The sequence below is a fragment of the Anolis carolinensis genome, unplaced genomic scaffold (genome assembly GCF_035594765.1).
Source record: "Anolis carolinensis isolate JA03-04 unplaced genomic scaffold, rAnoCar3.1.pri scaffold_8, whole genome shotgun sequence".
Taxonomy (NCBI): Eukaryota; Metazoa; Chordata; class Lepidosauria; order Squamata; family Dactyloidae; genus Anolis; species Anolis carolinensis.
Window position 1 is genome coordinate 16,940,723 of NW_026943819.1, and position 14,500 is coordinate 16,955,222.

General features: G+C 40.2%; 1 protein-coding gene across 4 annotated transcripts in view; it reads left to right on the forward strand.

The window, feature by feature from the left end:
- The window catches only part of vsig10l2 (V-set and immunoglobulin domain containing 10 like 2), an 80,486-nt gene that overhangs the window by 54,873 nt on the left and 11,113 nt on the right, over nt 1-14,500 (forward strand). For all 4 annotated transcript variants that reach the window (XM_062961320.1, XM_062961317.1, XM_062961316.1 and 1 more), the window contains 5 exons: nt 1,556-1,831; nt 4,868-5,143; nt 6,024-6,284; nt 7,415-7,675; nt 11,155-11,445. In XM_062961320.1, coding sequence (XP_062817390.1) covers nt 1,556-1,831; nt 4,868-5,143; nt 6,024-6,284; nt 7,415-7,675; nt 11,155-11,445 — 1,365 coding nt within the window. The remainder of the gene's footprint in view (nt 1-1,555; nt 1,832-4,867; nt 5,144-6,023; nt 6,285-7,414; nt 7,676-11,154; nt 11,446-14,500) is intronic.

Below are 14,500 nucleotides of genomic sequence, written 5' to 3' on the forward strand. Positions count from 1 at the left end.
AAAATACAATTATAAACAAGCAAAGCTTTAGAAGGTGCGCAACAGGTGAGGAAGGAGGTGGGAAAGGCAGAGGAGGAGGGAGCTGTCGTCGCGGGGGCCGGATAAATGGCTTCAATGGGCCGCATGTGGCCCCCGGGCCTTAGTTTGGGGACCCCTGTCCTAGGATCCGATTCCAGACTGTCTAATTATGCCAGATTATCTGGCAGTGGAGTTCAAAGCAAATAACCTGGGATCAGATTCTGGGATATAAGGACAGTGTAGAAGGGGCCTTAGAACCCACAAGCATGGCTTTGCCTTAGATTCTGCAAGTGCCTGGAAAGGGTTAGAGCAGGGGTCCTCAATCCTTCAGACTGTTGAGGGGCTGAATTATCATTTGAAAAAAAACAAAACTAACAAATTCCTATGCACACTGCACATATCTTATTTGTAGTGCAAAACAACAATAACAATGAAAGACCAATACAATATTTAAAAATGAAAATAATTTTAACCAACATAAACCTATCAATAGGAAGTGTGGGCCTGTTTCTTGCCAATGAGATAGTCAGGTTAATTAGGATTGTTGTTGTTGTTGTTGTGTGTCTTCAAGTCATTTCAGACTTTCGGCGAGCCTAAGTCCAAAGTTATTTATTTATTCATTTACTACATTTATACCCTACCCTTCTCACCCCGAAGGGAACTCAGAGCAGCTGTATGTACATACAATATATTATATTATTAGCATAGCACAATATTAGCATTATATATTACTACTAGCTGTGCCCAGCCACACGTTGCTGTGGCAAAGTGGTGGTGGTATTGGTTAAAAGTTGTTGTGGAATTTTTATTTGACGTAATTTGTATTTTGTTTAATTAATTTTATTGTAACTTATCCTTTTTATTTATTATATTTTATTATTTTGTTGTATTATTTTTAGTTATTTTGTTATAGTATTTTATTGTATTAATTTTTTAGTGTTTTTAATTATTTTTATTGTATTATTTGTATTTATTTTATTTTTTATTCTTTTATTAACACTGGGATGAGTGGGTTGCTAGGAGACCAAGTGAGCGGAGCTTAGCCTTCTAAGTGGCAGCAATTGGATAAAAACAATTATTGCTCTCCCTCTAAGTAGGACTTTATTTTTCTTTTCTTTTTGTTGTATCAACCTAGAGGCATGGATGATGGGTTGTGTTGTCAAATTTCGAGGTTGGGGGGCCTGTAGTTTTGTTGTTTTGTGGGTCGCCGTGATGCCATCACTCATTTATATATATAGATATTGAACTATACCACTATGCTGTAATATATGTAATATATAACATATAATTAATATTATTATATGGTATTACTATTAGTATTATATTGTATAAAATGATAATATTATTATCAATATCATATGTATATGTATAATATATGTAATATATTATAGTATTAAAACTGATATAAAAATATTATATTATAAATGAGGGCAGGGCCAGGTAAATGACCTTGGAGGGCCACATCTGGCTCCCGGGTCTTAGTTTGGGGACCCCTGGGTTAGAGTATGTCCTTAGCTCTACGTTTGGCCTTTCCCAGTCCCTGTTTCAAAGCCCTTCCTACAGATGAATGACTCAACGCCTGTGGAAGACATGCCTGTACTGATGGTGTGCACAGTGAAAGAGGGCACACCCCCAGTTGAGTTTTCCTGGCAGCGCTACACCAATCGAGACGGCGTGATACCCATCACAGAAGCAGTCGGTGGTTTCTTGAACCTCACATCTACTAATAGGACTCACATGGGATGGTATACCTGCACAGCCCACAATGAAGTCAACAGCCAAACCAGCGACCAGATGTACCTTGATGTGATCTGTAAGTAACTGGATAGTGGGAACAAATATTCTGTCCTGTCTGTTCTCAGGGGTCTTCTTGTGTCTCCTGTTAGATCTTAACATGTCAACATGCAAATAAGTAAATGCAATGTTAATACCTGTTGAATTAGATGAGAATTTCCCAGTGCTCAGGCAGCAGATTGAATGAAATTGTCCAATACTGTATTTTAATGTTAGCATAAAAGCAACCCTAGGCCTCCCTAAATTGGATCAGGGAAGCATCACTGAGAGGTAAAAGCTTAATTCAGATTGAAAGAAGTATTGTGTTAGAAGGATTGAGAGGGAAGTGTCCATCTATTTTGGTGTACAGTAGTCTCACTTATGCAAAATAAACGGGCCGGCAGAACGTTGGATAAGCGAATATGTTGGATAATAAGGAGAGATTAAGGGAAAGCCTATTAAACATTAAATTAGGTTATGATTTTACAAATTAAGTACCAAATCTTCATGTTTAGCAACAAATTTGACAGAAAAAGTAGTTCAATGCTACTTAATGCCATGTAGTAATTACTGTATTTACGAATTTAGCACCAAAATATCATGATGTATTGAAAACATAGAATACAAAAATGTGTTGGATAATCCAGAATGTTGGATAAGCGAGTGTTGGATAAGTGAGACTCTAATGTATTTTAATGTTAGCATAAAAGCAACCCTAGGCCTCCCTAAATTGGATCAGGGAAGCATCACTGGGAGGTAAAAGCTTAATTCAGATTGAAAGAAAGTATTGTGTTAGAAGGATTGAGAGGGAAGTGTCCATCTATTTTGGTGTACAGTAGAGTCTCACTTATCCAACATAAACGGGCTGGCAGAACGTTGGATAAGCGAATATGTTGGATAATAAGGAGGGATTAAGGAAAAGCCTATTACACATCAAATTAGGTTATGATTTTACAAATTAAACACCAAAACATCATGTTTAACAATGAATTTGACAGAAAGAGTAGTTCAATACGCAGTAATGCTATGTAGTAATTACTGTATTTACGAATTTAGCACCAAAATATCACGATGTATTGAAAACATTGACTACAAAAATGCATTGGATAATCCAGAACATTGGATAAGTGAGTGTTGGATAAGTGAGACTCTACTGTAGTTGGATACTCTGTGACAGATATGTGCAGAGATCTTTTGGGTCATCAGGAGGGTTTTGTATATAATGTGCTAGTAGGGCATCCTGTTACAAAAAAGTATATGTGCATGTCCTGCTTACAAGTGGGTCTTTGGAGAGGATTCCGGTGATTGTTGTGGTCTTAATTCTGACCTCTGAAACAACCAGAAAAGTGAGTTGTGAGTTCAACAACTGGGTACTACCCATTTTTTTTTTTGTAATACTCAACTTCCAAACTTCTTTTAATTCTTTTCTTTCTGCTTATTTTCCTGACATAAATTACATCTTTCCAAAGTTGCTTTTTGTTCTACAATGAAAGACATTTGAGGCATAGAGAAACTTTGATTTATTTTGGGGAAACAGTAGAGGAAGGGATAAATCTAAACCTTATAATCAAAAAAAGACAAACGAGTAATACTTGGAAAATAAATATTTTCACGTACTTTCTGAAAGGTGTTGTGTGCAAGAGGCAAAGGAAAGTGATATGGCAATGAATTTCAAAGAAGATGGATGGAGATGCATGCCATTTTGTCAATGTACATGAAACAATAGTAGTTTTTTTTTCCGTGTCAGGAGCAACCTGAGTTGCTTCTGGAGTGAGAGAATTGGCCGTCTGCAAGGATGTTGCCCGGGGACGCCCAGATGTTTTGATGTTTTACCATCCTTGTGAGAGGTTTCTCTCATGTCCCCGCATGGAGCTGGAGCTGATAGAGGGAGCTCATCCACGCTCTCCCCAGGTGGGATTCGAACCTGGCAGCTTTCAGGTCAGCAACCCAACCTTCAAGTCACTAGGCTTTTATCCCCTAGGCCATCGGAGGCTCCTACAATAGTAGTAATGAGGATATAATGTGTCATTGAAGGCTTTCATGGCTGGAAGCACTGAGTTGCTGTGAGTTTTCCAGGCTGTATGGCCATGTTCCAGAAGCTTTTCGCCCACATCTATGGCATGCATCCTCAGAGGTTGTGAGGTCTGTTGGAAATGAGGCAAATGGGGTTTATATATCTGTGGAATGCCCAGGGTGCAGCTTCAAGGCCATTCAATGCTAATCAAGGTGGCCAATTGCAAAATTCACACTTGCCTCCAACAGACAAGTGTTCCTTCTCCCACTCTGAAATGTCAGGTGAGAATGCTTCTGGAACATGGCCATACAACCTGGAAAATTCACAGCAACCCATTTCACTACCAGTTAAACTGGTTTACTAGTCACTCCTTATTCTTGGGATGTATTCGGCTTGATAGCTCAATGCACAGACCAGGGGTCCTCAAACTTTTTAAGTGGAGGGCCTATTCACAGTCCCTCAGACTGCTGGGGGGGGCTGGATTATGATGAAATAGTCCAAAATTAGGATTGCTGTTGTTGTTGTTGTGTGCCTTCAAGTCGTTGTAGACTCAAGTCAACCCGAAGTCTAAAGTTTAGGACATGGGCCAGGCCTTAGTTTGGGAGCCCCTGATCTAGACAATCTCAGAAAACCTGCAAGGACCATCTAGATGATCTCATAAGACCATAGGTAAGAAAAGGGACCCTCAGAGGCCATCTAGACAGTCTCATAGGACCATAGGTAAGTAAAGGGACCTCCAAAGACCAGGTAGACCTGGGTCAACCCTAAGTCTAAAGTTTAGGACAGGGGCCAGGTCAATGACCTTGGAGGGCTGCATCCGGCCCATGGGCCTTAGTTTGGGGACCCCTGGCACAGACTAAGAAGTTTCAACTTTCACAACAAACAACATCTCCTATAAGACTCTGGAAGAAGGAGAACGTTCACACTAAATCTGAGCCATCGGTTTAAAAATGCGTCAATTAATATGTGCTGTAGGTGACTATAAGGAAAAATGTAAGCTTCTGGAGGTTCATCCTTCTCACATTGGTTGCACTATTAAGCACATCCCGATCTGTCCTGTAGATGGTCCTGATGAACCAGTGATCAGCGTGGAGCCATTTGCTGTCAACCAACACGGCTTCTTAGCCAATGAACAAGAAGAAGTGATCATGACCTGCCTGGCTCTTTCTAATCCACCCAGCCATTACATTTGGTTCTACAACAGCTCTCAAGTCCATTCAGGTCAGAAGTACGTGATTCCCAGGATCTTGCGGACCCAAACAGGCATCTACACTTGCTTGGCCCAGAATTTGCATTTGAATACCCGAACTCAGACCGCCATCATTTTAACCGTCTATTGTAAGTAATTCCTCCTGCTCTGGTTTGGCTGTGAGGCTCCAGCATGTATTGCATTGTCTTCCATCCCTTTTGTCTTCTGTCTTTCCTTCCATCTCTTCAGGCATTGTCACCCTGGCATAGCTAAAGAGTAACTGGGGAAAATGGCAAAATAAATTTGGGTACTTTTTTCTAGAGGGCCATTTTTATTGTTTCCATTTACAATGATGTAGAGGAAAATTCAAACTTACAAAGCACAATCCCATCTGCTATGCAACAGAATTAAAAATGCTGCCATTTGGTGCTTAGAACAAACAAGTAGATATCTCTTGCTCTTTGGCTACTGTACTGAATGGACCAAAATAGCCTCTGCTCTGTTCTTTCTGGTCAGACTCTTTCAATTTGACTCTTGTTGCAAAAAAAAAAAGGTATATGAGATGGTTATATAATTTAACTACTAATTTGTAAAGAACTCCTGGGAGAAGGATGAAGTTAGCAAAGAAAAAGAACCATTCTTGGTGGAATTTTTAAAATCTTTGTTACTGATCCTGAGTCCCCATTTTGTGAAAAATGTGTATTAATAGTAGTAGGCATATAAAAGTGTGTTAATAGTAGTCATAGTCGTAGTCATAGTAGTTGCCTGAAGAGTATTTCACTGTGATGTCCAATGTCTGATACAACAAAAGCTTAGATCCACCTAGGAATTCTCAAACTTTGTCCTGCAAGGACTTAACTATATGATGCTCTTTTCCTAGCAAGACAATGCACATCAGCCTGCACATACAACAGCATCATGTAGAAATATACTATCTATAGGAGGGAATCTCACACTCCCCCACAAAAAGAAATGTCTCTTCATCTGCTGGCTCATTTCTGTTGATACGATGTTTGCCCCCATGCACAGATTTGCCTCAAGGGAAGCCCAGCTGCATACCGCTGCCAGCTGCCAATTTCCGAGACCTTGCTCTACACTGTTTGTGGCAGGGGGGCTTCCCCCCAGTGCGGCTGCAGTGGGTCAAATCCAGAAAGGAAGCAAACCATATGGCAACCTACTCCAACATAACCCAGATCTACCGGGGCATGGACATTCACAATGGGACCTCATACACTTGCCTGGCTTCCCACCCAGCACTGAAAAAGGATGCCGTCTGCAGGACCTCTGTGTGTGAGTACTAGCAATGAAGGAAGAAGGGTCTGCTTTGGTAGATCGGTTGGTTCTGCTAACTTCCTTCGTCCAGTCCACCTGAAAATGAGTGCGGACTGAGTGTGTTCTATAGATGGGTGTAACAAAGTGTGATTTTATTTTTTTTAGTTTACAGATACCATGTTTAACTGTGTTTTAAGAGGGTTAATATTTCTGTTACTCGGCACTCATGAGTGGTTGCCATGGAGAAGTAGGCGGAGCCAACTGCGTTTAGCTAAAGAGAGAGCACAATTTGGAGGGAAACTCAGGGTGTGGTCAGAGAACCACAGGGAAGGTTGATTTTAGAGTCTGTGTTCTGTTGAAGCACAGGGAAGGCTGATTCTCAATTGGAGAATCAGGGTGGCTCAAAGGTTTGATTTTGAGTCAAGTTTAAAATAAGTTTGGTGACTTATTTTAAGATAGTCTGTTTCCAGATAGGGAACAGATAGTCTGTGATTGAAATTCACAGGGTGACTGCAGGTTAAAAGCACTGGAGAAAGAAGTGACATTTTAGGAAGTTTGAATCACCTCATTCTGTTATTGCAACTGTTAATCTAAGTGCCTCAAACAAGAGAAGTTATTGTAACCATTAAGCTTGTGCCTGAATAAACTTGTTATTGTTCTCTCAAACATCTCAGTCTCTGTCATATATACGCACATCAAGAATAAACAAGAAGAAGAAAGAACAAACATAAAATTTTAAAAGTCTCCTCTCTAAGTAGCCAGAGGCTAAATCTTCCAATAGTGGTGGCAAGAGTTGATAATCCTCTTTATATTGGTGGCAGTATTATAAAACCTCTATAATTTGGTGGCAGCGTTTTAAAATAAACATCTTTAATAAGTGGTGGCAGCAATAATATAAATATAATTAATTAATAGGAACTCCTCCACATCTCCGCAATCGGTGTCAGAGGTGGGATTTTTAAAAAGATTTCTCCCCCTGCCTGAGTTCTTTACAATGGTCCTTCTAGTTGCAATTCAAATTGGGATATGGTAACAACCACTGGTGGCAATTCTAGTAGGGAAGAAATGGCGTGCTTCATATTTGAGGCAGCAGAGAGTGAGTAGCACACTCTACTGTCTCCTCCTCTAATGTGTTATTTCTGCTGCAGGGGTTCCAGGTGGGAGCCCGTCATGCAGTGCAGTGGCAACGAAGAAGAATGAGTTCCTCATGCTGACCTGTGACTGGGCAGGCGGAGAGCCCCGGGTGACCCTTTGGTGGAGAGACTGGAGGGACCATGTCCTGGGTGGGCTGAAGCAATCCCACAACATCTTCGTCATGAAATCCAACACTACTCTGGGGGGCAAGGAATTCACCTGTATGGCTGCTCATCCTCTTCGGGCAAAAGCTGCCAAGTGCCATGTCCGATTGGGTAAGCAGGCGAGTATATATATATGGGAAAGGACTAGGGCCTGACATAGTTTTCATGTGTAAGATACTAGAATAAGAATAGAGGGGCAGAATTGTCCACTGTTGGCAAGATCTTTTCTAGCTCGAAATCCCTTGTGTTGGGTTGTTGTACGTTTCCTGTGCTGTATGGCCATGTTCCAGAAGTATTCTCTCCTGACCTTTCGCCCACATTTATGGCAGGCATCTTCAGAGGTTGTGAGGTATGGAGAAACTAATCAAGGAAGGTTTATATATATATCCATGGAAAGTCCAGGGTGAGAGAAGAACTCTTGTCAGTTGGAGGCCAGTGTGAATGTTGTAGTTAATCACCTAAATTAGCATTGAATAACTTCATCTCCTGGCTTCTTCCTGCCTGGGGGCATCCTTTGTTCAGAGTCATTAGCTGTCCCTGGTTGATTCATGTCTGGAACTGACTTTGGGGCAGCTAATGATTAACTACAACATTCACACTGGCCTCCAACTGACAAGAGTTCTTCTCTCACCCTGGTCTTTCCATGGAGAAGAAAGGTCAGGAGAGAATACTTCTGGAACATGGCCATACAGCCCAGAAAACATACAACAACCCTGTGATCCTGGTCATGAAAGCCAGAGCTGGCCCTAGGTATTTTTCAAGTGTAGCCGAACAGAGTTTTGGTGCCCCCCCCCCACAAACCAATCACTGAAAAATAAAAGTGTTGGATAAGCAAAAATGTTGGATAATAAGGAGGGATTAAGGAAAATCCTATTAAACATCAAATTACATTAGGATTTTACAAATTAAGCACCAAAACATCATGTTTTACAAGAAATCAACAGAAAAAGCAGTCTCGACTGTGCCCCCATATGTTTTGCACCTGAAGCGACCACTTAATTCGCCTCATTGTTGGACCGGCTCTGATGAAAGCCTTCGATAACACATCCCTTGTGTTCAGACCTGTAGCGAGGGGGGGGGGGTTTAGGGGTTCAACCCCCCCCCGAAATTTTTCAAGTTATAAAAAAAAAATCTCGTTTACTCATGAATTTTAACTGGTTAACCAAATCCCCATGCTAAGTCTATGAGATGCAAAACATTAAGAGTCCCTCCAGGCACTATCTCAGATATTGACAGGTTTGTAGCGGGGAGGGATATGTGCTAGGGGTTCAACCCCCCCCCCCCCGAAATTTTCAAAACCCCTCCCGAAATTCTTTTCTGGCTATGGCCCTGCTTGTGTTTCTTGGAAATCTCCTATTCAAGTAGAAGCCAGGCCTGATACTAATTAGTTTCTGAGATCAGAACAAATTAGCTGATTCAACAGGATAATAGGACAGTAAGATCTAATCCCTCCCATCTCCCCTTAAAGAGATTAAATAGCAAGCAATAGGAAAGCTCCTTCTCGGTCCTTGGTTTCTTTCATCACTAAGACCAACATTCTTCAGTTGAGTGGATCAATCATTCTGCCTCGTAGAATGCAAGATGTATTTCTCTATCTTGACTGGAAGGAAAAAGAAAGGCAAGATTTCTTATAAAATTATTCTTTTAAGAGCGTGAGTATTACATATTTGAACTGAGATCTTATATGTGCACATATTTCCACTGCACAGTTCCCTGGCAGAAGTCCATGTTCTTGTTTCTTACTAGTGGGAAACAGAAGGAGTGGGCAGGTGATTCAGATCATACAGAGGCAGCCAGCCCCAGTTTGGTTGGGATGGGAGGGAAGGAACGAGGGTATGCACTCAAATGGTGTGCACTTCTCTTTTCCTCCTCCCCAGGAGCTGAAAACAGCAGGATCTTCATGCTCTGAATGACCTCCTCTTCCATACCCTTTCCTCTACTAAGAAGGAGCATCAACAACCCCTCCTGGGGATTGAACATGTCAGGCATGAGAAGTTTTTGGATGGAGCACAAGGACAAGAGACTAACTCTGTATGCCCTGACCAAAAAGGGACTTATACATGGGTGTAAGTCACTGACAAGACACTGGCCTGAAAGTAATACCTGTCAGGCCATAACTCTTTTATTAATTACTTATTTAACTATGTTGCAGCATAACATAGCTTTTTGTCTACATCATACTATTCAAGATAGTATCCACTAGTGGTGATGCATTTACACCACATGTGTATCCACTCATCAAATCTACTTTGGAAAAAACTTTCAGGAACTCAGAATCAGATGGCATATTCCATTCCATTTACATCATCAAAATGCTGTCCTGAAGGGTTTTTTGTTGGCGTGAGGGGTCAGGGTGTGTGCTGAGTGGGTTTCTTCAAGCTCCATCAATCATCTTCTCCAGCACCCTGATGAATTGGTGAATCGACTGCCACACCGATTCCTGTGTTCAAATGTTAGACTCAAAGACATCTCTAGTCTAAAGTCCAAACATTTATTCAATATCTATAATACATATTTACAAAGCACAGCAAAAGCCATCGCTCTGAGCTGGCATTCTTCTACAGCCTCTCGCCTCGGCAAGCACAGCTCAACACACAGAGATAAGATAAGAAGCACATTCCTCAGTCTGAATGAAGTTCCCGACTTCCAAGGCCGGAAATCATGCCTGATAGGTCATAGCAGGCTGTCAGTCTAACTAGCCTGCTGTTAACTGTTTCATTGCTGAAACACACACTCTTGCCTAACAGCAGAAAACACTTGATTTACATTTCATACACATACAACCATAATACAACAATTCCCCTCTGAAATTTTTCTCATCCAATTGAACAAGTGAAACTCTGAGAACATCAAATGGAAAGTGTTCCTCAACAGTTTCTCACACAATCATACAGTCTCCAACATTGTCTTCACCTTTTTAAAATATGTTCACACAGCTTTGCACATTATTGTCATCAATTCACCTCTTTCCAGTTGACTGGGAATCTTTCCATTCTCCAAAATAGTGTTCTTTGTTTGTTGTATAGGTAATAAAAGTTCATTCTCAAAGCATTTTAATAAATAATAATAATAATAATAATAATTTATTTCTTGCCCACCTTTCCTCACAGCTCTAGGTGGGTTACAACATTGCTAAAACACACATTCATCTAAAAACATTCTTTAAAATACATGTTAAAACATATTTCCACAAAATACATATGAAAATATGCAAAACAAAGATAAAATATAAGATGCAAGTTTAAAATTAATCATTAACGCTGTCTGGGTAAAAGAAAGCCAACACCCCATCTGGCCTAGGTACTTTTCCTATTTTGGACTTTTTAATAACATCAAAAACTTCCTTCACTGTTATAGAACTATTTATAATCTGTCTTTGGTGTCTTCTGCTTCTCTAAGTATTCACTTACTTTCTCCACAGAAATATCTGGGCATTTATATGAAGTATAATAACGTGAATGGAGTGCCAAATTTTATGTTATCTGTTATTACAGTACTTTCTTTCTTAAAATGTTGTTTTGAGAAAAAAGTGTTCAAGCCAATGCTTTTTCATCAGCACAAACCATAAGTCCTATTGTTTTTCTGTACAGAACCTCCCAGACTCGTGGTGGAGAGATCCAAGGTGTCACTCTTTGAAGGCAATGGGGTCCAGTTGGCTTGTCACCTCCTAACTGCTTACCTGGGCTCAGAAGTCTTCTGGTACAACAACAAGAACCAAGTCATTAGATCTGATGCTAAGAAATACAGACTGCAGAAGGAGACTGCTTGGTTCAACTTGACCTTGCAGGATACAGAGTGGATGAAGGACAGTGGCATTTATCGCTGTACTGCCATCAATGCTGTGGGCAATGCCTCTGCCTTTGTTAACCTGCAAGTTAAGAGTAAGTAAATGTGTGCTGGTACGGCTGTACCAGAATCTCCAACTTTATTTTCTTTCTGCTATAATGTTTGCAGTCATAGGGCAAGCCGCCTGTCCATCATCATTAAGTTTGGTTCTGCCCCATGTTCAGGGCTCTGGGAGGGAAGGAGCCATTTTTAAGTCAGTCTCACTTAAGGAAGCTAAACTATAGGACGTAGACCAGCTCGTCCTGTAGAAAAGCTTCATATCTATAGAACATCCGGGGATATAGAACATCCGGGGATATAGAACCTCCGAGGAATCAGAAACAGAAATTCCAAGGGAACGGTCCCAAAGGTTCTGGCTAAGAGCTCACAGCCCCTCAGTCTCACAGTTCCTGAGGGAAACAGCCCTAAAGTTTCCAAAGAAACCTCAGAGAGGGAACAGCACCACAGATCCACACAACCCCAGCTGAAACATCTGCAAGCCTTGGTTGGTAGGTCCACTCGATACCCAGACGCATTTGGGTCCCACATCAGCTAGGCCCATATAATAGACAGCCTGGGAGAGGTTATAAGGGGGTTTTCTTCTTATAGAGAAAGCACAGTTATCCAAAGCCAATTGTCTGTCCCCTGGGGACAAGACCGAAAAGGCCAACAGTTTATTAAGGATACCTTTGAAGTGTTATTTGACTCCTTGAAGATTTATTATTTGTTCAATAATAAAGCCTTTGTTATCTCATTAAAGACTCAAAGGACTATACTTTTCAGGAAAATCCTCAAGAGCCTCTCTTTGAGGCACCCTGGCTTCCCGCTGGGCATAAAGTATACGTCCTATACAAAGACAATAGCTACAGGCCCAGCGCGTGACAGAACAAAATGAATGTTCAAATAAGCCAAATAACCCCCCTTACATATTCTAGACAAAATTAATGTATGGAATGGAATTTGATTAGGAGAGGCCTGGTATCCCATATGTATGTAAAAAAATTGGAAAGGCTGACTGTTCTATTTTAGTGAGAGCTTTTGTGACTATCACTCTGCTTTGTCAAATGTGCTTTCTATATAACTCCAACTTATAGAAAACCTATCCTAGGATTTTCTTGGCAATAATTATTAAGAAATAGTCATTGCCCTTTTTTAGGCTGAGAGAGTATGATTTCCCAAAGATTTCTATGGCTGAATGGGAAATCTTAGTCTCTCAGAATCCTGGGGTCCATCTACATTGTAGTATTAATGCAGTTTGACACCATTTTAACAGCCACAGCCCAATGCTATGAACTCATTGGAGTGGTAGTTTAACAACATATTTCACCTTTTCTACCAAAGAGTGCTGGTGCCTCACTGAATTACAAATCCCAGGATCCCATAGCATTGAACCATAGTTATTAAAGTGGTGTCAAACTACTGTATATACTCGAGTATAAGCCTAGTTTTTCAGCCCTTTTTTAGGGCTGAAAAAGCTCCCCTCAGCTTATATTCGAGTGAGGGCCCTGGCTGGCTTATATTCGGGTCATCTTATACTCGAGTAGATAGGTAATCAGAGTTGGACAGTCTTGTCTTATTAAAGTCTTATTATTATCTTAAATTACAGTTTTATATAAATATTCAAAAACATTTAACCTACCGATACCTCAAATAATGTAATTTTATTAATTTATTATTAATTTTTATTTTTGAAATTTACTAATAGCTGCTGCATTTCCCACCATTGTCTTATACTCGAGTCAATAAGTTTTCCCAGTTTTGTGGTAAAAATTAGGTGCCTTGGCTTATATTCGGGTTGGCTTATACTCTAGTATATATGGTATATTAATTCTACAGCGTAGATGCATATCTAACCCAGCTGTCAAATCACTATACCATGCTGGATGTGTTATAGACTACAGAGGGATATGAATTGTTAGCTTTGCTAAAAATCTTCAAAAAGTTTTGTGAGTTTCAAGTAGCTGGTAGTAATCTTTAAAGTGATATTGTAAGTATTAATATTCTGTTACATTGACACATGAAAGCAATATATCTCTCTGTCAAGGCTTCTCAAGAAATGGATCAATATAAATGAATGTTTTTGCTGAAATAAATCATCTTAAAGGTGTTGCTATAATTAGTTAATAATGTTTAACTAATAACTATTACCGTATATATTCGAAGATAAGCCAAGTTTTTCAGCCTTTTATTTTGAGCTGAAAAAGCCTTTCTCGGCTTATAATGGGGTCAAGGCCAAGGCCCGACAACAGAACATGGAGGCCATTGCTTGCAATATATGATATATTTCTCTCTTACCTACCCTTATCAGTGTGGTTTCCAAAGCCTCCCTCACTTTTTGAAAAGGGAAAGAGGACTTTGCAAGTCAGGAAGAAGAAAAATATGTATCCATTAATCTTATAAAAGCATTTTCCCCTGAAATATTTGTTAAACTCTCCTACAGATATATAGGCATTAATCCTTTCCAGGCATTTGCAATCCCTATGTACTTATCTGTATCTATCTAGCTATATACATTAATTTTATATATGACTTTTCCCCTCATATGTTTGCAGGTCTTTTCGAATCCTATATACTAGGCATGTTCGATCAATGAAAAAAAAAGTTTCAATTCTCGTTTCTAAAGTAGGGGGTGCTGGCGCTTCAATATAGAAAGTATTTCCAATTTTTTCACCCAAAATTTTTGGATATTTCCGAAAATTCGTAACGATTCTAAATGTTTCTAAAATGGCGGACATGCATGCGCAATCGCCAAAAAAAAAAAAAAAAAAGGAACCTGGGGGGGACTTTTACAGGGCTCTCCCGCCCTCATTTCTTGAGCTATCCTCACCAAATTTGCAATGCCCTTGCAAGTTGTGCAAAAATACTTTAAAAACTAGAAATTCCCTTGCTATATTTGTAAGCAAGAAGGACACTGGAAATCAATGGTGTCTCTGGCTGTGTAATCCCACCAGCCTCAACCCAATGCCTTCAATTAGAAATGGACCAGTGACCACCACGCCAAGCAATGCTCTGGCAAAGAGTGCAAAGATAATTTCAAAACTAGAAATTCCCTTGCTAAGAGAAAGAACCAGCAACAAAACCCTAACCCTTTCTCCAAACCCCTCTGTGGGA